The 22445-nt window shown below is 30.9% G+C and overlaps 2 protein-coding genes across 3 annotated transcripts; one reads left to right on the forward strand and one right to left on the reverse strand.

Moving 5' to 3' along the window:
• The first annotated feature begins 840 nt into the window (after positions 1 to 840).
• On the forward strand, positions 841 to 17797 carry snz (snazarus). Of its 2 annotated transcripts, none has more exons than XM_068771649.1 (17): positions 841 to 1071; positions 1272 to 1579; positions 2539 to 2711; positions 2957 to 3143; positions 3493 to 3739; positions 4495 to 4704; positions 5507 to 5681; positions 6290 to 6450; positions 7789 to 7962; positions 8612 to 8746; positions 9608 to 9748; positions 10651 to 10781; positions 11314 to 11456; positions 12020 to 12170; positions 12430 to 12563; positions 13332 to 13480; positions 17703 to 17797. In XM_068771649.1, exons 1-17 carry the CDS (start codon positions 841 to 843, stop codon positions 17757 to 17759), a joined length of 2907 nt encoding a protein of 968 aa, XP_068627750.1. In that variant the 3' UTR covers positions 17760 to 17797. The 2 variants fall into 2 exon arrangements, with proteins under 2 accessions (XP_068627750.1, XP_068627751.1); XM_068771650.1 differs by having other exon boundaries at positions 924 to 1071; positions 11311 to 11456.
• Positions 14104 to 16712, reverse strand: LOC137928706 (vesicle-associated membrane protein 7-like). The gene is made up of 4 exons (XM_068771651.1): positions 16495 to 16712; positions 15373 to 15559; positions 14362 to 14420; positions 14104 to 14288 (listed from the first exon to the last, which is right to left on the reverse strand). The coding sequence occupies exons 1-4, from the start codon at positions 16696 to 16698 to the stop codon at positions 14106 to 14108; spliced, it is 633 nt and encodes a 210-aa protein (XP_068627752.1). The 5' UTR covers positions 16699 to 16712; the 3' UTR covers positions 14104 to 14105.
• Positions 17798 to 22445: the final 4648 nt, after the last annotated feature.

Genomic DNA, 22445 nt, shown 5'->3' on the forward strand with positions numbered 1-22445 from the left:
AATTTACCTATCTTCAAGATATTTTATATTACTAACTACATAAAACGGTTTTATGTCTTAAAGCAATAAATCGCCGAAGGCGCTTAGCTACAACTTTTTTTATAGAAAAACTCGGCTCAGCAGCTCCTTTACAAACCTTAGCTTGGGCTATTGCATTATGTTGAAAAGTTTACCCCACGAGTAACAATCCATGGAAACAAGCAGAAGAGCTCTGGAATTGACATAAATGACAATGTCTAGGGCTCTTCTATGTTTTGCATTTCAATAAGAATTTGAATAAATATGTGAACATTCCGCTTTTTTTGGTACATTAATATTTCATTTCTCAATAATTTTCATTGAAAGGGCTATTAAAACAAAAACTTTTCAAAAGCTAAAACATAATTTTCATTTTAATTTTCATATCAATACAACTTCATTATAATTATACACATAAATTATTAGCTGTGGTGATTAATTAATACATTAAATTAAATGGTAAAACAAAAAAAAATTGTTTTAGTTCTATTAGATTCAATTCAATAAGTGCACCCAAGCAAGCACTAAGATGTATATAACACGTCGATAGTACAAAAATAATATCTTTCCAAAGAAAACTAGGTGTCAATTTTTCCCTTACTGTCAAAGTCAAAAGTGGCATATGAATTAGAAACATCAATACTGAATCTTATTCTAGTCACAAATCGTAAAAAATATTAACAAAATGTTACTGATTGATGTATCTTAGAAAAGAGACAAACTTATCTATTAAAATGATTTACAGGAGTTTACCTTTTAGCCATATATAAATGTACTAAGAATATTCTTTAAGAAGATTCGTACGACCAAGTCTTTTTAATCATGTTGAAATGGATCTTATTCTCTACAATTCCTGTTTCTATTTCTATATTGTGGTATTTTCCCCTTGCTTGGGGTCTCATTTACTTATCATTACTTAGTGTGTTTATGGTGACTTCAGTTTTTTTGTTAACATTTTGGGGACATATTGCTCTTTCTTCTCCACATCAGGCATCATTGTTTCTAGCAGAAAAAGCTGAGAAAGATATAAGATTCTTGGAGGAGATAATTAGGGTATGTATGAAATATAAACAAATAGAACCACATGAGAAAACAAATAGGGAATATCGTTTTTTTAATTTATTTATGAATGATAACTAAAGAATGAATATTAAAACTTTATTGTTTTATTAGTGGATTTATCGTAAATATAATAATTAAGGTTTTCATACAAATAAATGTTTATTTATATTTTCATATCTTTTTATGTACAGGAAGACCAAAATTCTTGGGTGAACTCGAAAAGGAAATCACATTTAGCTGTAATTTTTGGACGTACAGTGGACAGTCAACTGCATCTTTTAATTGACTATATTATAAGGGATTTCATTACCCGCTGGTTAAAAGAATTGTCACATAAACCAGAGCCGATCATTGATAAATTTAAGGAACATATATGGGGTGCAGTGCAGACACTGTATGAGAGATTGATGAGGGTAGATGCGGAAAAATTGTTAGCCAATGATATGGTGTCCAAAATAACACTACATTTTGAACGAATAAGAATTGCGAGAAGTTGCGCGTATGTTACTTCGATATTTTTTTCTTAATTATTATATGCACAATATATAGCAAAACCTACTCAATCATTATAACATAAAAAACAAAATTATCAAATAATTGTAAGAATTATCCTCTTATTTATATAAATTGAGTAAAATATTTGCCATTGTCATTGTTTCAACTGATAGATAGCTACTGAAAAGCATAGGCCTCTCTTAAAGATCAAACCAAGCTTGGCAGCCTGCAGGCTGGTGTTTGCAATGTGGTATTATGGTCTGCAGATGATGCATCTGCCCATTTTTTGGAAGCTTGTTTGTGAGCAGTGGTAGTCCTATATAATTAATACGCAAAGTGTTAATTATTGAAGACTCTATTCTCAAAATTTAAAATCTCAGAATTTTTATTATTAGTTTGGTTTTACTGACATTGTTACTCATATTCTCTATTCTAAACTAAGATTATGAATTGCACTTAATGATGATGATGATGAGATTCTCTTGGTTCCGTGATTTGAAAATGTCTACTAATTTCATGCAAAATATTAAAAAGTTTCTAGTGAAAAAGAATCAAACTATATAGAGAATCAAAACTAAGTAAAATTAATAAATTTCGGTAAATATAATAACTATTGAAACTGTCTGTTAGTTTCTCTTAGTATTTGTTTATTAAGATATTATTTATTTATTTGACATTTAATTAATAAATAAAAGTGATCATTCAGAAAAATCACAAATTAATTTTAATTAAATTTGTTTTTTATTGAGATGCAATGGAATGTGATAGGCTAATATTTTCTGGCAATGCAGTCTGTCAGTAAAGCTTTTAAAAATAAGATGTTCTGGTGAAAAAAAATCTGTTTTATATTCACTGACATTCTTTAGATATTATACAATACATTACAGAGGAATCCAAGCTGTAGCCTATAAAAAATTGCATGTTCTTTACCACCATCTAATGTAATACAATTGTTACTTGCAGTTTAGAACTAAACCAGCCTCCTGTGTTCGCCCTGGCGCCACACTTGACATCTAGTGAGACAGAACTGCACTACCTTCGTCAAATTAGTGAATTGCTAATAATGTTTTTGATGCCTCGCTGCTACTCCCAATCTCCAGTATCCCATTTGCTAAGAGAGATTTTAGCATGCAAGAGTATGTTTACTTTATATTTACACACAGTACAATTACAAAAAAAAAATTCTAAGATATCTATATATGTATATGTATCTATGCACGAAAATGAGTTTTCTAGCAAGTACTAGTAAGCAATATAAAACATGTTATACAATTTAATATAAAATATATAATAAATTGTTGTGTTAAAAAATTGTAATAAATTGGTTCCTTAAGTTTACACTCCTTTATTTTAACTAAAAATGATTTGTTTGCTATTTCAGTTTTGCACCCTGCAATAGACTTAATCACAGAACCGGATTACATCAATCAAAAAATTATTCAATATTTGGAAGCTCAGAAAGAAGTTGATGCAATGCAGATACGGACACATGAATACGCTAAAACATTTGAGGACTACATTAGACTCATTAACAGCTGCAATAATATCGACACACTTAAGCGGTTACGGTCAGTTAGCATGTTGCACTTTCATTTTACCTTGAATACATATGTACAAAAATTAAAAAAAAAAACTAGTTTGATTCTTTTCTCCTTTACATTAATTTCTGAATTTTGTTTTGGTAAAAATGTATTAAGTATCAATATTCTCTTATGAATGTGTTGTCAATTTTTTAGTCGAATTTATCGCAAATATTTAGAACTGCTATCAACATTTAACTAAATTTAATTTGTTAGCTCTTCACTTTTTGCAAATATCATCATCATTTCAGCTGTAAATTGTCCACTGCTGGATGAAAGTTTTCCCTAATTTTCAATAGGACTATTTAGATTCTTACATAGAGTAATCTTGTTCTAGTTATGATATTGTCACACAAATAATGCAAGCGACAACATTACAAAACATGAAAAGAGCTAAAGGTGTCGATGTTGATTTGATTGAAAAAAGCAGCACCCAACATAACATAAGTAAGCAGCAATTGGCCGATGCAAAGAAACTCAAGAGGTATATAAATCAATTGACAATTGCTAAGATAGAATGTGAAAATGCTTTAAAGAAACTCGGCTGGGATGGAGCCTTTCCAGCCGTGGAATCAGATAGCAAGGTAAATGTAAACTTATTAGTTCTCTAGTATACATGAATCTAAAAATCCACATTTTTCCTGTTATAGTTACAATTCCTGTAGAAGTACAAGTTATACCTTTCTCTAGGCTTCAAATAATTTTTTGTGATACATAGTGTATTGTCTTGTCTAAGTTACCATGTAGTAAATTTCAAAAGGTTAATAGACAAAGTGCAATGTTAAGAATTATTAAGTGCTAATAAAGCTTGGCAATGAATCACTCTAACTAATATTTTAAGGTTGTTGTGAAAGTGATCACCAAAGAAAAATAACTGAAAAAATTAATACCTCTCATATTGTTGTCGTTTATTTTTAGATCATGGTATGTTTAGAACAGTCATTGCATTATAGGAAATATGTATTATAGTTTGTATCCATCCTGCACCTGGCACATGGCACCTGCCATTCTTTTTATGATCAATATAAATGATGATGAAAGTGATAATTATATGAATTAATGGAGTCGAGTTTAGTGTACGTGAATTTTTTTACACATAAAAGACAAATCCTCATATGCATACTTTACCTTGTAGAGGTAATATGGTTTTGTCTCATTGTAACTATATTATAAATTTTTTTATAAAAGTTTTTTCGTCTTGTACAAAAGGACTATAACAAAGTTGTCTGTATATTGTTTTGCTTTAGGCCTTTCCCTTTTTGTGATAATATGTATCACAATTACTTAATAATTTTTTTAACTGTCATTATTATTTCATCTAACTTACATTTGTTTTCAGACTCTACCTCTACACAAGGTAATGGAAAGTGTCACGGGTCGTCGATATCTCTCTATGTTTTTGGAGACAATGTGTTCACAAGGGCTGGTTGGATTTTGGATGGCAGTTGAGGAGTTACGGCACAGTCCGCGAAGCAGTTGGCATCAGTTAGGAGCTGAGATTTTTTACACTTATATAAGATCACCCAGCGCAGATATTAAAGTAGATAAGGTAAATAAACATATGGATGCTGTTTTTTAATTAAATAGTTTCTTTTATAACGATAGCAGATTTGTCATCGTAATGTCAGCCGTGGTCATCCACTGCAAGGAGTAAGCTTCGCGGTGTTGTGCTTCCGGTGTCCAGCGGTGTACCGCCTCGTGGTCGCCACTTAAGAACCCTCCGTAGATATAAATTTGATATTGTTGTTTAAAGAAGATTCTAGACAGAAAATAATAACTGGACATTAGTCATATTCATAATGCAACTTGTAATTATTATTCAACCTATATCAATTAACGTTTATTGTACACAGTCCATTGCTTTTGCAAAAACTTTCAAGTTTGCTTGTGTATGTCAACTGCGTCATTTAACCTTACATATGACATCACCTTAAATAATATTGGCTCTTTGTTAATTCTTCTTTAATAATTAATTATCTTTTCAAACAAGCGGTGTCCACTGATGCGTCTTTCTGCGTCAAACAGTCGGGACTCGACTAATGGTTACTGCTAGCGCTACTTTATCGACGTTAAATGCATTCCACATAAAATATTTTGTATTTTACATACAACCATTTATTTCTTGCATTCGGAGTAGAGATTTGACAATAAACAACTAAATAAATACAACTTATACAGAATTTGTGAAAATTATAACATTGCTAATTCTATGTATAATAATTAAGTAAATAATTTTAAGGAGTTTTTTTATTAATATTAGGAATTGTAGTAGTAACCACAAGAACAGTTATGAAATACAAAAATAAGGGGAATTGATTAAACAATTTTTTTTTACTTTTGTTTCTTTACAGGATACTAGAAAAAGAATGGAAGGATTCCTATTAGGCGATAAGGGTCCAGAAGTATTTTACGAGGTGCAGGAAACTGTAGTGGATACAATTCAAGAAAAGTATTATCCCTCATTTCTTTTAAGTGACAAATATAAAGCTTTAATTGTCGACCTTGCCAAAGAAGAAACTAATAAAGGTAATATCATGCGATAATTTTTAGTTCTTTTATATGGTGTGATAATTTTACAAGCTGTAAAGGGATGAATGTATTACTTAGCAAGAAGCTTTAAAGATTTAAAAACTTTTATACACATTTCCAGTCAACCTGTTTAAAGAGATCACTCTGAAATGTTACATTAATTTACTTTTGAAATGTGACAAGCCAATAACTCCTGACAGTACAATCAACAGATAGTTACTATCTGTCTCTACAGATTAAACATAATTTACACTTTGTAGATTAATTATATAGGATTACCACTGCTCACAAACAAGTTTCCAAAGGATGGGTAGCAGCATAATCTGCATACCATATTACTACATTGCGATCACCACTCTCAGATATCTCTGGTGGAGACCTAAGCCTGGCAGTGGGCGTATATAGGCTAAAATGACGACGAAATAAATAGTTGTACACTTTCAGTTGATTTTAATGAATAACACCTCACTAGGTGATAGTTTACGGTGTTTTGTGTATGCTGTGATACTTTTTTTTTAAATGGATCCTCACTGCTTCCCAAATGGAATTCTTAGTATTTAATTTAAATTAAATTTAATTATGATAATTTTATTGAAATTTTGCAGAATTAAGTTCAGAAAGATCACCGGTGGAAGATCGGCAGCTATCGAATGAGACTGCGTCTTCCGTCGAGAGTGCCGGCGGTACGATACACCTGACGGAACATTCTACATATGCTAGAAGAAAACTAGATCAACTACAGGAGAGACATAATAATAAAACGCAGGTATTATTGATTATATATGATTTGATCGTGAAAGAAAATCGATTTTTGCCTTAGTGCTAATTTAAAAAAAGAAATTTAGAATTTAGAGAGTTGTACTTTAAAACATTATATACTAATGAGACCAAAGAACTCGCGGTAAGCGGGCCGAGTTGGACTGGCGATAGACCGACAGCGATGTGATTAATTTTATTCGTTTGACTATTAGAGTAATCTTTTTTTTTGGACCTCTGCTACAATATCCGACGTTTAGTACTCCTTTCAGCACGGTCGTTAGAGCAATCATTATGCAATTCGGAACAATAACATTTCGTCTAATACGGTATGGTATAGCAAGTTCATGTGGACTCGTATATAACACAGATATTTCACAAGATTGAGAAATCGGTTGGGTGAAGTATATTGAACGAATAGATTCAGGAGACCCCGAGAGATGTTAGAGTTGTCATAATCTTAGGTCTATCGTTTGTTATATCGATTTAATAATGCTATAAATAAAACGTTGGCACTCAAGTAAGTAGTGCTGAATGAAAATCTAAAAATGTAATATTGAACGCAGAATGCATTTCATGGCAGTATTTCGTATATGAAATCTGTATTTACTGTTAAGAAAGGCGGTGTGTTGTCTGGCTGCGAAGTAGTTTAATCTTTGCCTAGGTTATTGAGGTATATATATATATATATATATATACATAGGGAACAATTAGATTTGATCAAATAATTATTCTTTTTTCAAATTTTCATCAAAACAAGAATGTTTTTACGTAGGAAAATTTCGAGGAAAACAGTAAAACCATTTTTACTCACAATTCAAACACCATAGAGTAAATTAAAACTTTGCTGCCATTGACAATGAACACGTTAACAAGCGTGTAGCGATGGAATGTGGAAATAAATATATTGTGTTCTATCAAGTATTAAAAACCTCTTTATTACTAGTCTAGCAATGTGTATAATAGAAAATTTTCTTTTGTAAGTTATCATTGTTTATTCATTATCATCATCATTTCAGTCGTAAGAAGTCCACCGTTGGACATAGGCCTTCGTCATAGATTTTCAAAAAGACCGGTTACTAGTGGCCTGCATTGAGCATCTACAATGTTAACAATGTCTTGGTTGGAAGACCCGCGGTGCACTTTCTCGTCTATGGTCTGTACTCCGGAAGCTAAAGACCCCAGCGGCCGTCACTTCAACTTGTCAATCCGCTGGAGTGTTATTTATGTTGTTTATTATTAAGATTAAACCAATAAATTATTCATTATAAAAAAAAAAAACATTTTGGTTTTCTAATTTTATTTATATGACTTGGGGCGAATGTTTTTTAATATTAATATCTTATAGGCTTTAGCAGCGCTACGGGCGTCTTTAAAACCAGAGTCGCCAGCTTTGGCGATGTTGGCCAACGAAGTGGAGAGACTGGCAGGAGAGCAAATGCGATTGGAGGCACATCTGGCTAGAACTGATACTTGGGCTGAGCATTTAGGTAGATGGCGTGCGTCCGTGCACAGCGCCGAGGTGAACTATTTAATATACCCTTTGTTTTCCTGTTTTTTTTTTCTCATAGTTATCATCACAGGACTTACTCCAGAGTCGCCTCGCGTGGGAAACCTACCCACGCCGCGCCTACTGATTCGTTGTGGCCACTCGAGAATCTTTTAGCCCCAATGGTTATCGGTTTTGTTGTCTTTATTTTATTAACAAAATTAAAGGTTAGGAAATTAATTGAGTGACACTATTAAGTAAATTTTTCGTAGCTTTTTCATACACTTAATTATTTTTGAAATAGTTTAAACAGCCTTCTCATTAAATTTGGTATAGTTTCCTGTTTTTAGTGATGATATGTGCCCTAAAACTGGAGAATAGGGACATTCATATATAATAATAAAAAATAATCATAATGATAATAAAATATAATAAATAAATTAATAATAAAAGTAGAAATAGAATAGCCTAGAGGCGAATACCTAATTCCCAGGGTGTGCTATCTTCTTTGAAGGCATTTACTGTGTAGAAACCCTTAGCACACATACATACGTTGACAATTTTTCAAATTCAGCAAAAGAAGCATTCTGAATATTATTGTGTAAATCACACCTCACGACAATATTGGTAAAGTTATTACGAATTAAAATATTAAACGGTATATTCTATTAAAAATGTGCAGGTTATAGACGAATCAAAGCCTCCGCAATTTGTAATCGTCGTGCATATGGCGGAGCAGGAACCTACAGGAGACGAAGAAAGACCAGAACAAATATCAACTGGATGGGTGTTGCTCAGAACACTTAACGAGTTCCAGGTATTTGGTTGACATAGATCATCATTATTTTACCTCATTGTTATTTTTTTAAATCGAGCTTATTGACAGTATTGTGGTATAAAAAGAATATATATGCTCTCACTGTAAGATCAACAGAATGTAACCTTTTAATTGAATTAAGTAAATTATTTTGGCATTATCATTCATAATAATTTTAGCAATAGGGTGTTCGCTATTACGCATAGGACTCTCCATAGGTTTTCAATAATACCACTTAGAAGCGACATACACGCAGCCACTTCCGATGGCTTTAAGGTCATCTATTCACATCGAAGGTAGAACTCCTATGCTGCGCTTGCCAGTTACATACAGCTGACTCAATACTTACCAGTCCATACAGTCCTGAGATAAAAGAGATCCTAGTCGTTATTAAACATGAATAAATTTTGACTGTGTCATTGGTTCGCCTAGTGGGGGGCATACCCTCACCGCTTGTATCGCCTCACGGTTGCAACTCAAGAATTTTTCGGCCCCAACGTTTTGTAGGGGGGACAGACGCTTTACTCATGCTAAAGTTGAAGTGACAGCTTATATGAAAAACACCATTGTTAGGAAAAAATCTTCGCACCACGAATAGAAGAGTGAGATAGAGACGAATGTAGTGTGTTACACTAATTTGTATATATGTAACTTGTTGAAGCCGACTCCATTATTTCAGTAATATATCTGGCCCTCCGTTGTCTATTCATAATATTTCTCACTCTATTACATAAAAAATATTAACAACTTATACGTCCAGAATTAACTATTTGAAATAAAATTTATTAAAAAATAAAACTTGAATAAAATTTTAATATTTTTAAATCGTAATAAATTTTAATATATATCGGTTATTTACAGGAATTACACAGAAAATTAAGGCCCATGTGTTCGGAACTCAAAAACTTGGAACTACCATCCAATTCATTTAAATTTCTTTTTGGAAAGAATGACCGGAACTCTTTGGAAAAAGCGAAGATATTAATACAAAAGTACTTGGAAGTGAGTATTCGCTTGGTTGTTTATCGTCTTGATATCGGCATATTGAATTTCTCCAAAATAGTTTTGATCTGGCAATTGTTTTTATAACGTTCAGGTCAGCCCAGTTTGCTGAACGAGAAATAAAGATCAAGTGTTATTGATACTTTTACAACTTACTGTTAGACTAAACTTAGTATATATTTCAACACAATCAACTGACAATGATTGGTAATATTTAGCGGCGAATACATATAAAGAGAATGTATCTCGAAAGCTTCTTGCAAAAAGTGCACTACATGAACAATGATGGTGAACTCGGGGTGTCAAAATAATGAAAAATTGTGACATAATTTTCTTAGCATGTCGGATAAAAGTATGTATATTTATACTTTATGTAAGTGTTAGATTGCATTTAAAATACGAAAACCAAAATTATGAAATCGATATTTTACATTTACGTTAAACAAGTTAAGGAATGATGCTTTTAAAACATTTTTGTTTAATTTTATGTGGGTAATTAAAAAAAAATTCATATTTCTTTCTGACAGTTCGTAGACTCAATGTTGCAATGTTAACAAATGCGAATAATTACAACCACATATAAAATTTTGAAACCTAAAGAAATAATAAAGGTAATTTAAAAAGTTTTAACCTAGGTTATATACAATTTAAAAACAAGAACAATACATTTAAATGTAATGTCATTGTCTACATGACTTCTTATTATAAATTTACATAATTAATTATCGTTACGAAAATTATTATATACATTAATAATAATTCTAGCTGTTATGAGAGAAACATTTAATATTTATATCTTTTAAGATGCGTATCATAGGCTCGCTATCTCTGCACTAAAAACCGGAGAACTATAATTAGGGTTTGCATATACTATAGTTGTGACAATTCCAATGTTTTTCCAGTTTGTGTTAGAAGACGACCGACTTAACCAAAGCGAAGCTTTATATACATTCCTTAATCCTAGTTCAGAATATTTAAAACAGGGAGATTTACCAAAGAAGAATAAATTCTCTTTCTCTACGTTATTTAAAAGGTATGTATAGATGGCACCAAGGGCCATATTAACTAAAATTAATGAAAATAAATACTGGTAAATATTTTTTCTTACCAGTGCTAAATATCTTCAACAAAGTTAAATAATCAAAAATTAAAAGCCTGTACACCTACTAATACATTCCGTATAAACTTTCATAATAATCTATCCTCTGTGTTGTTTGTATGTCTTAACATGTATGTCTTAACATTATATGACTTAACATAATTTGATTTAATAATAATATGTACGTTATTTTTGGCGAACTGTATCTGTTAATGTTCATATTCGTTTATATGTATATTGTCAACCGTGAAGGATTTCAGAACAAACAAATAAACCTAGCCAAGTTACATTAAACTTTTGCATAGATTTCAACAATTAAATAATTAGTATTTTCTGTTAATATACGGATGCAACGCCATTTGATTCTAGTTTGGTCTCTTATTTCACTTTATACGTACTAATTGAATTTTTATTTGCGAATATTAAATTTATATTGAATAAATTAATTAAAATTGATTGTCAGTAGCACAAGCAGTGATGCCACGAATCGATCGTCACAGGAAAAGGAGATGTTCACGCATCTGTCGGCCGACGAAGACGAGATGTCGCTATATTTAGACGGAAACGGCGCGGACTCTTCCACTAAAAATATGACCACTTCAATGAGAGGTAAAATATACATGATGAAAAACTTGTTCAAATGTATTGACAAGAATCCTTGGCAATGATTTCGCTTGATTATTTTGTTTTAATTTAAGCTATATCTCTTAAAACGTCGTAAAACATTTGTTTAAAAGATGTGCTATGGAGTTTCTTGCTGGTCCTTCTCCACAAGTATATAATACCTTGCGAATCAGAGTAGAATCAAAAGAAGTTAAAAAGAAAGTTGACGATTAATTAATTAGTCTTGTTAAAAATTCCAATGTCGAATAAATGGATTTTAACATAATTGTCAATATTAAACATGGTTGTTTTATAGTTTGAAAGGTCGAAGAACAATTGTTTAATAAGTGAAATTAACATATTATAATCGTTTCATATATAATCACTACACTTTATTATAAATTAGTTCACTTTAAAAATAATGATTTTCCAACGCCCTTTGAAGCACTAACGCTCCGGATTGCGTTAATACATATAGCTTTGTAATTCTTTACTCAATTTATGAATTTTTCGAGATAACGTCATAAATTTAGTTCAAACCGTCACACTTATAATATTTTCTTTCGCAGGGACAAGTCTAATGGCGGAAGAAAGAGATAGTATAGCGGAACCTCTGTACGCACTATTGAGTGAAGTGTTTGACATGCGAGGAGTGTTTCGATGGCTCAGAAAAACTTTAGTCACATTTGTTCAAATCACTTACGGCAGGACTATAAACAGGCTAGTATTATATATATTTATGTTTACACAGGATGATGGTGTGAATGTGTGATAGATGTGAAAGCTTTAAAATGGTCATTGTATACCTAATTTACTGTCATTGAATATATGATACACTCAATTCAAAAGAAATTATAAATATCGTAATGATATTTAAAAAAATCCTTTCCTAAATTAGTATTACTATATAATAAAATTAATTTTATTATATAATTTTATTTTTCCATGATAAATTTTAAATATTGAATTTTTATTGCAGGCAAATAAAGGAAACAATATCATGGCTATTTTCAGAGCATATGCTACATTATTACATTAGTATAGTTCTCAAATCCTGGTGGCCCGGTGGTGTCCTGAGTGAGAGCATCTCCAATAGGAATGTCAGGGACAAAGGTGAAGCTTTATTTAAACTAGTTAACCCATCTGTCGTTGTCCTGTCTTAACTATGAATAAATGTGTAAGTAAATATTGTTAATGCTTTTCAACACGAGAACAGGCGATGATACTAGCCCTTGTGAAAACATGGTTTTCCGAGACTGATGCCTTAAACACTCAAAAATTCCCCCATGCGACTTGCCTTGATTTTGCAAATGCTTGTTTCACTGGAAATTGCAATTTTTTTTCATAAGAACGTTTGGCAAAAAAGGAAACAAAAAAAGATGAATGTAACCGGTAATGTAGTATACATGTTATGATGCGACCAAAGGATTTAGAGATTAAATATGTAGACAGTTGTTAATTTATTTGTAGCATGGTATAAATAAAAAAGTTACGTTTCTATATATCTTTTGGAAACCGCTGAGTATTTATACAGCAATAATAAAAGGTAAGAATCATTAGATCAGTGACATCACGGCCAATTTCTAACTGAAAATTTCTAAATTTGGCGCGGCATAAAGTATACTAGCTATAACATATTCACTTCTTATATGATTTATGATAACTATAATATGATACTAATAACACCTGTCCTACCATACAATAGTTAAAGCACTGGCTTAAAATAAGATTAATTAGAAGTTAATAAAATGAATGGTTTTAAAAGGCTCATTAGTTTAGAATCACTATACAAGAGTCTAGAAAAAAAAATATATGAGCAGATGTAGTGTGTAAGTCCAGTCAATAAATCTTTTAAAAATAAATAATTTTCGTTTGTGGCAGAGCACACGCGCACGTTGGCGCTTCAGCAGCTGAACGAGAGCGTGGTGAGCGCACTCTCGTCATTGGTGGGCGCCCATGCAGCTGCGCGTGGCGCCCATAAATTGTTTTACACGCTGCAGAACAACACGCACAATAAGCAGCTCTTTTACGTAAGTAACCCACCACAATGACTCATCGTACAACGCCATCTGTCGCCTGTAAATGTCACTGACAATCTGAAAAAAGTCATTAATTCCAAACCGGCTCGTAAAAATAATGTTTAATAAGAAAAATCTGCAGCTTAAAACGCTTCAAACTATTTTGACCTAATCTTTGTAAAATACTGAGATCACAATTTTTTTGGTGTCCTTCGGCGCCTTTTCTTCTTTAAGTAATAAAACTAAAATGTTTAGATTACCTACATTTAATTGACTAATTTTTGTGGCAGAAAAATGGTGTGACGTTTCTTATTATTCCGTTTTTAAAATCCTCTTCATCTATTTAATTATATCAAACCCAGCCAGCGTAAATAATACAACCGAATACATGTTACTGCTTCTATTTGCATAAAAAAAATTTCTCGGACCTAATATATTTCAATAACAATTAATATTTTGTATACAAATACACAAACTATTTATCGATAAATTTAGTAAATTTTTACACAACCTATTAAAAATATTTAATCATTATAAATTATGTCTAATTGTTATTCACTTGTACATTTCTTTTTATATTTATCACAAATCCCTAAGGATGAAATAATACTAAAATGTTCAGTTAACAAGAAGTATATTATTTTTTCCGTTTCATTGAAATGACAAAAATTATGGCTATAACAGTTATCAAGGTCACAGGACCTAAAATTAACATTACGAGAACCGCGAGAATAATACCTATGCCAAAAATTACGTACAAATTCGTGCTTCCCACGGTCACGTTTATTTTCTCTGGAGGTCTTCCCACATATGAAATTTTCTGAAATTAAAAATCATTTTTGATAACTTTGTGAAAAATTGCACAAAATAAAATAATATTAGAGTAAACTTACACTAAATTCTATGTTATCTTCATTTTTGATCAGCAGTATTTTCTCACCGAGTATAACCTCTAAAATAATAATAATCAATCCATTATTAAGTCTATGTATAATTATTATTTTATACTTGGTCAAACTTATATTAAAATGATAATATTAACATCTATTCATGCGTAAGATATTATTTTGAAGTATGTGCGTACAATTAAATGGGTAGTGATTAATATTTAAAAAAAATGTATGCTGTATGGCGTTTCTTTCATCGTTGATAACAAGTCTGTTCTCTTCCTTAAACTTTTATTTAACTTTAAAAAGCATAGTTCATTTACTGTCGGGTAAATGTATGGTACACTCTACACAAAGTAATAATAAAAGATTAAATAAAGTAATGATAAGATAGTAAGAAAAAGCGTTTTTAAAATTCAGATTACTACACATTAAAATTAATCGTTTACTGTCTGTCCCAGCAGACTGTACTGACAGGTGTCATGTTGTTGGCCTGTCACATTCCAATAGAATAAATATATTTATGTAAAATATTTCGGAGTGATTAATAGGTGATTGTAAATATATATAGAAGCTTTAAATACATATATGCCCCTTTAAAGCTTTTAGACTTTTAACCAATCACTCTGTATGTTTAAAGGGAAATCGATTAAACGAACTAAAGCCCTCGCATATATAATATTTGTTGTCATAATATCAACTTCATTTCACCCTATACTGTTCACTGCTGGACATAGTTCTCCCCCATAGATATTCAATGCAACTGGATAAAAGAAGCCTGATTCCAGCGTCTTCCGACAAGCTGCATATTGACCGCCACAAACGATGGGCAGCAGCGTCTCCTGCACTTATTTGAAATAAAAACTGGATATGCTATTTCGCTTTCTGACTATGGCAAGGATTGGTACCAGTTGGAAGCACCTGCACCCAGTGTCTTTCGCCGACCATTATAAGATCTTTTGTCTACCTGTGTCCAAGATAAAATATTTACACTAAAAAAATGGTTACTAAACTTACCGCTATTTTCAACTTCAATCCTATTGATTTCATCTAATTCTCCGGCTTCAATTTTAACGTTATTGTAGTCCCGACTGAACCGCAACATTTCTTCTGCTAAAATACTGGAGTAATCTTCCTTTATCTTACATTGGAATAATCTTTTGATTTCATTCAAAAAAAGAAACGCTCTGGATCTTTGGCATGCCTGCTTAAAAAATATTTTTGTGTCAAAAATAAAATAGTACTGCGATACATTCAGAGTAAACACCAGGTTGAAGGTCCTTTAAAGTTATCTAACCTTAAGAAAAATTGCATGCGTGCGGTACACGATACGTATTGCGATAACGTCCATCTCCTACGGCTACGACAAAATATCTTAGAAACAAAATCGATAAATGGCACAGTTATGGAACGAAGTATGACGAAAGAAAGACAATATTAGCAATGTTCAACTAAGAGCAAAAATTAAGGTAACCGACATCATAAAAAAAAATCTCGAAAATGGAGACAAATCTGCTATATCCTGAGATCAGAGAAAATTGGAGTCAAATTTGGTTGTTTGGTAAAAGTTGAAAATGCAAAATACTTTTATAATCTATCAGTGTGATGAACAGACTTTTTAATGACCGTCTGTTAATGTATTTCAATAAGCGTCTGTAAAATATTGGATTAATAATCTGCAGATAATCTTAAATTAAGTAAGGAAAGATAAATACTATTACGAAAAAATCAACAGGTGAATTCGATTTTGACATTGTCCTTTCAAGACTTAATTTTCGTATTCGGCACATTTTGTTTATATGCATGCTTTCTTACTTTAAGATATAGGCGGAAAAGTGTGCAGTTCTTCCATTTTTGAATCACAAAAAATTATATTTTGGATAATTTAATTAGTAAATTCAGAGTCATAATCTAAAAAAAAGAGTAAACGATTGAGGTTAGATGTTTTGAACACGTTAATAAATATCGTAACGCCATCTATAGATAAAACCTGCAGTAATTTCTTGCTACATCATATGATACGGGTATGATAACGGACATTTCAATTGAACAAAGATTCTACACAGTATTATAGAAATTAGATTTTTAATATAGACCTTTTTAAAAAGACTGCACAAAAATAATGATAAATATACTCACTTTATCCGTCACACACAGATAAACATATTGATTCTCGATTATGTAATTAAATAAATATTTTCCGTGCAAATAAGTCATCTTATTGTCTTTATCCGGTATTTTTGCCAACACTTCACTCACGATATCCATAAAATTTCCACTGCAGAAGGCGTGTTTATGTATCATTTCCTTATTATTTGCAATAACACTAAACAAAATAGACATTGCAATAAAATACAAAAAAATCGCGTGTTCTTATCATACGATGTTTACACTTGATTATAAATTTATTTCGTATCAGATATATTTTGAGGCACTAAAACTGTAAACTTGGTTACTTGACGTTATATATCGTCTGTATCAACGTAATGCCGCGGTGTTCATCGAGCCGGCGCATTCTTCCGCAAAATTTAACATTAGTATCATATAAATATCACGCGATCTCTGTTCTAAAATTAGGTGTATATGTTGACGCTTCGCTAAAACCGCTCCACGGTCTTCGAAATAGTTCGTAACGGTAATTGATCAAAGTGACAGGTGATCCGATGTCCAATAATACACAAAGTACGCTCATTAAAATTAAAATAAATGTGAAACAAAAAACTGTTCTCTGTGGCTGTAGCAATATTATTAAAAAAAATCTTATATTTTTAATCACTCAATTTTAAAAATTTGCTTACCGAGATTAAATCATAACAACAACAAATCATACATAAACATTCATGTTTCTTCAAAGACAACGATTTGGACTCTTTTCGCAAATAGTGTGTATGAACTTGTAATAAAATCACTTCGACTAAATAACTTGTTTCTGGCTAATTTTAATGTCATTAAAAAGGTTACGTTTTAAAAAAAAAGGAAACGCGTTAGTAAAATTGTAATACGAACAATTTTTTATGTTTTTTTTTTATAATTTTATTTACAAAAAGTAAAAAATGTAAATTATGGTTTTACTTTGTATTGTTTACCTGGATGTGCTTAGAATTTTCAGATAACTTATAATTGTATAATGATTTTTACTTTATCATATAAAATGATATTTAATTTTTCACTAATTACTTAAGTTGTGTTCAGCGACTTATCAACCTGTTCTCGTTTGGTACGAAATATTCATTTTTAAAGTGGATACTGAACATAACATTAGTAAAGGTAATTATAACTACACTTTGTTACAGATCGTGGTAAGTTATGTAAAACATGTGTTTGTAACGAATAATTACTTTTTACAGGAAATATTTGAGCTGGTTCTCCTCGAAGTTTTCCCGGAGATCAAACGTTATCATTAAAAATAGCACAAACATTTGTCTGTTACATTTAACACTTAATAGGGGCTAGGATATTAATTTAATCTGCATTTATGATTAAGATTGTATTTTAGTAATACCTTCTCCTTTTTCGACAACTTTTTATTTTTCCTTGTTATACTAATATATGCTGTTATCAATATAGGAATTTTAAAATAATATTTATTATAAAATATCCTGACCCCTCCATAAATACCTTTATTACTTTATTATTTTATGATACTTAACGTATTCCAAAGATAAGTGACATTTTTGATATTTTAATACATTCCTAATGATCTGGTTATATAATATAGTGGACAATATATTTAGCGCATAGGCCTAAAAGCGGTAAATCTTTGTTATTCCATAAAAGCTGAAAGTTTCTCGGTGTATGCTGCCAATAGTAAAAGTGATGCTCGACTGTGAAGTTTGACTCTTAATGGATTTGAAAGGGAACAGGTTTCAACGTTCTAGCAATGGTTTAGAATGGCCAAAACTATCTTGCTACTAAAGAAATATCCTCTAATTGTTATCGTAAAGTAAAAAATGAAAATCTTTAAGTTTAACCACTTGCGTTACGTCGAACTTTATAGTCGGCCACCTTTTCTTCGTATTAGAAACATACGCTGCGGAACTTTTACAAAATAATATAATGAAGATCCAGCCCTCTCTGATTCTCGGACTATTGAAAAACTTTATGTACGTTAGTAAAGCGTACGTATGTTTATTTTATATATTGTGTACATTGATATCTTAAATATTTTCGTGTTAAAAATACATTTTGGATCTGTCTTCTAGTGTAATAGACTATGACAGTATTAAACGTCAGCATATCAAGCTTGCATTAACAGATTGCTTGTGTTCGCTGTTAAAATGTTCATTGCGATATACTATTAAAGTATAATGGTATATTTCGATATCTTTCGCAAAACTAGGGGACGGCAAAATATATTTATGTTTTTTGAAGACTTCAGCTCTCTCCCGAAATGTTACAACATTACAGATAAAGAAACTAGACTCGTACAATAAAAATTAAAAGAAAACAGTTTTATAACATTTGCTTAATGCAGAGGTTCATGCTTTATTATCTCATAGAACACTTTCAAAATTAGCTGGTTTCGGTGGACCCCCTGAATATAGGATATGCAAGTTTTTCGAATACTGTTTGTTGACGTTTAAATTAAAATATCTTAAAATATCTGCCTGCATTGATATGTAAGGTTGGGCCAACATTTTAGTTCTTTATTATCGAAAGCATATACATTTTTGTAGACAATGGAATGACAATTTTTTTGTCATGCCATCGTTGAGGGTTTGAATTTCGGGTATTCCCGGGGGTCCACCTGAGTTATTTTGGTATTTAATGTGTGTGTTGAAGAAGTCAAACTTACTTCTTTTTAACTAAGGTAAGCTGAATATTGGGGATTATACTTTTAACCTAATGACCTAAATTTAACCTAAATTTTAATTTATATCACATATTCTATAAGAGTTTACCTTTTCAAAATCACCACTGAAAAACTCAGTGTCGTATTCCATCTTTTGGTTAAGGTTTCACATTAAGTTTGCCGCCCTCTGCACTAAAAGATCTGTTTAATACATTTTAGATAATGTGATTATCTGAAATAAAAGAATGTATATTTTGATCTCAATTTTGTGTAGTAAATAAAATATTTTATTTTGTATTAGTAAGTTAATTAGCTTTGATTGTGCCAAGATGATATACATTATGTATATCCTAATATTTAATTTAAAAATATCTCGAAAAAACTAATTTGAAACCGATTTTATTTTATTTTAATTTACATATTATTGCTCTCTTTGGCTTTCGAATTAATTTGGTACCTGATAACGAATCTTGCGCTTTTCATTTAGATATTAAGATTATTTCTTGAGGAATATTTTTACTCTAGTCTTAATATATATATTTATTAATTTAGAATGATGATAGATTAAGAAAGTTATATTTATCAGTCTGTACGGACCACTGCTAAAGACTAGCGAGGCTGGTAAATTATTTTGGTTAATAAAATTAATTTCACGTTGAGGCTAGTAGTATAGTCGATGAAATTGAGGATATTTGACAATAACAACTACTAAATTATTTTGTCAAATTACCTGCTATAACAGGTGGGCCAATCTGTAGCTTGCGGGCCACATGGGTCTCTTTGAACGATTTTTCAATATTCGGAACAACATACTTATGTTAACCATTTTTTTTTCACTTTAAATTTTTTAAATTACCATGTAAATATTCACTGTCACCAAAATGTTATAAATTTTAAACAATTATAAAAAAATAATGTTAATTTTATTTATATAGAATATTTGGAATATTACTTAACATATTTCTTAATTTTATTTAAATATTTTCAAAAAAATAAAAATTTTTGTTCAATTTCTCGCATACTTTATAAATTATTTATATTTTTAAATACGTATTTAATTCTCACTCGCGAAACTTTTTAAATTTAGAATAATTGCTCGGACTGTCAAGGCGCTTGTTCGCCCCTGTGCTATAACTTAAAATTTACTTACAGAATTGGCTATTCAATTAATCTTGTTATCTTTGTGGTTCATAATTGTCAGGCCTATATTTTTCTATATATGTAAATTTTAAAACTTGTATTCGATATATCTGTTACTAATATGTTAGTTGTAGTTGATTGGTGTAATATTTTTAGAAAATCTTCGTTCGAACTCGCGGATCTGACAGAAGTTCGATGAGATTGTAAAAGCTGTAAAGGGCTGTAGCTCCGAAATCTCTTTTATGTAAACTGATGTAATAAATAATTAAAATTAAATAATCATTCCATTAACTATACAAACTCGCTAATGTTATTCCACTAACTTATATTCCCGGCAGTCCTTATTTCTGTAATTTACTGCCGGTATCTCATGTAGTATTCATTTTCTGTAGTTGTTAGCCGTTTTGTATGTGTTGTCTGTAAACTATGTGGTAAGTGTTGCGTTATATATACGTATGTTGACTAGGTGTAAACGTTTAAACTACCCACGTGGCTACATTGTACGCTGAATTAAATAATATATTATGTATATTTTATATCGATGTTTTATTTCCTCCAAACATTTATAATGTTTAGTATTGATGACTGTTGAAATCTTCACTCCTTGGTAATTATCTATTTACATCTTTTATAAAATTTATATGAAAAAAATCGTATGTTAAGAATGATAAAACTATGTTTCTATAGTTTTTTTAATAATTTTTCATTCATTTAAGTTTCATTACGAGTTACACTACGACTTGAAGACGACATATTTAGATGATGGAGGCTTGGACCGGTTGGCGATGATCATCAATGCAATAATATATATATATTTATTTATTCATATTGCTACTTACATGGGGTCACTGTAGACTATTTGTATACATCATGATAAGAATGTTGGAAGAGCTCAATTCGATATAGAATCGCTAATAAGTTGTCGGTGCGAACTTTAACTTAAAGCTCCGAGGGTTCCAAATGAAACCTGATTTGTAAAGAGTCCACAACAAACTCGGACGGTTTTGTAAACGTGTTCTGTTTTACAATATTTTTAATAGTGATACGAATAATTCATTACCAATCCTTATTATGACTTAAAAATCTTTTAGTGTAATAGAATTTTTTTACAAGTATTTGTTCAATATATAGTTGTTAAATATGTAGCATGATTATTTAGAGTGAATTTTAATATTGTGAACGTCCTTTGGCTGAAATGTTGATGATCACAGTTACAGTTTCTGTAGTCTAGAGAAAGCTACTTTACAACTTACGTAAACATCAGGTGGCGTAGCGAAATTTTTCAACGGTAGTGTTAATACTAATAATAAATACCGAAAGAAGAAATACAGAGGTATCAAATAAATAACACATAAATATTTGAATAATTTCTATATTTAAATTGTTAATACAATAATAAATCTCAACAGTTTTAACACCTCTTTTACAGGAGGTATTGAGGGTGTAAAAGCTGTCCGACGTTACCCTAACATCGCTAATGATTAATTAAAAATTAAATAATGTAAGTAATAAAAAATATTACCAAAATTACAATTTTGGCACAAATCGCACGATGAGCTTATGAATTTTTGAATTAACTCTATCTATGTATAAACAAAGAGATCGATTTTGGAAAAACGATTAGTTTGGAAACGCTTTGTGCGCATGAATATTTTGTGCATTTAATGACAAATGTCATTTACAAATATTACATCGACACAATCACGTAATCCAAAATCTCTGCCATCCCTCCGCTCCAGTACTCGCAAACCCAAAGCATCTCGTATCACAGCACTCATATTCCCTTCCCTTACAAGCTACGCACACAACGAAAGATAAGTATACGTTATTTTTTTGCTTAATACTATCCAGAAACACCGTATAAAAATCACTTCTTTGGATGTTGACAGTCCAAACGTCGATTCTCGATTCGATTATGAAGCTTATTTACGCCTAAAACAATCATCTATAACGAAACAGCGATCATATCTAATAAAAATAAATCGAAACAGAACGCATTTGTTTAAAAAAAATAATTATGTTTAAATTCGGATGGATTGGATGCTGTGTTCCATATAAATTAACTAATGTATCATATACATCGCTAAAATTCTAAACAAAAGGCGTAGTTAAATTATTGGATTAAACTATGAATGGCGCAACAGACATTTTATAAATA

The sequence above is a fragment of the Battus philenor genome, unplaced genomic scaffold, assembly GCF_028537555.1.
Source record: "Battus philenor isolate CCGP_79_NKW_IND1 unplaced genomic scaffold, ilBatPhil1.0.hap1 SCAF_4, whole genome shotgun sequence".
Classification (NCBI taxonomy): domain Eukaryota; kingdom Metazoa; phylum Arthropoda; class Insecta; order Lepidoptera; family Papilionidae; genus Battus; species Battus philenor.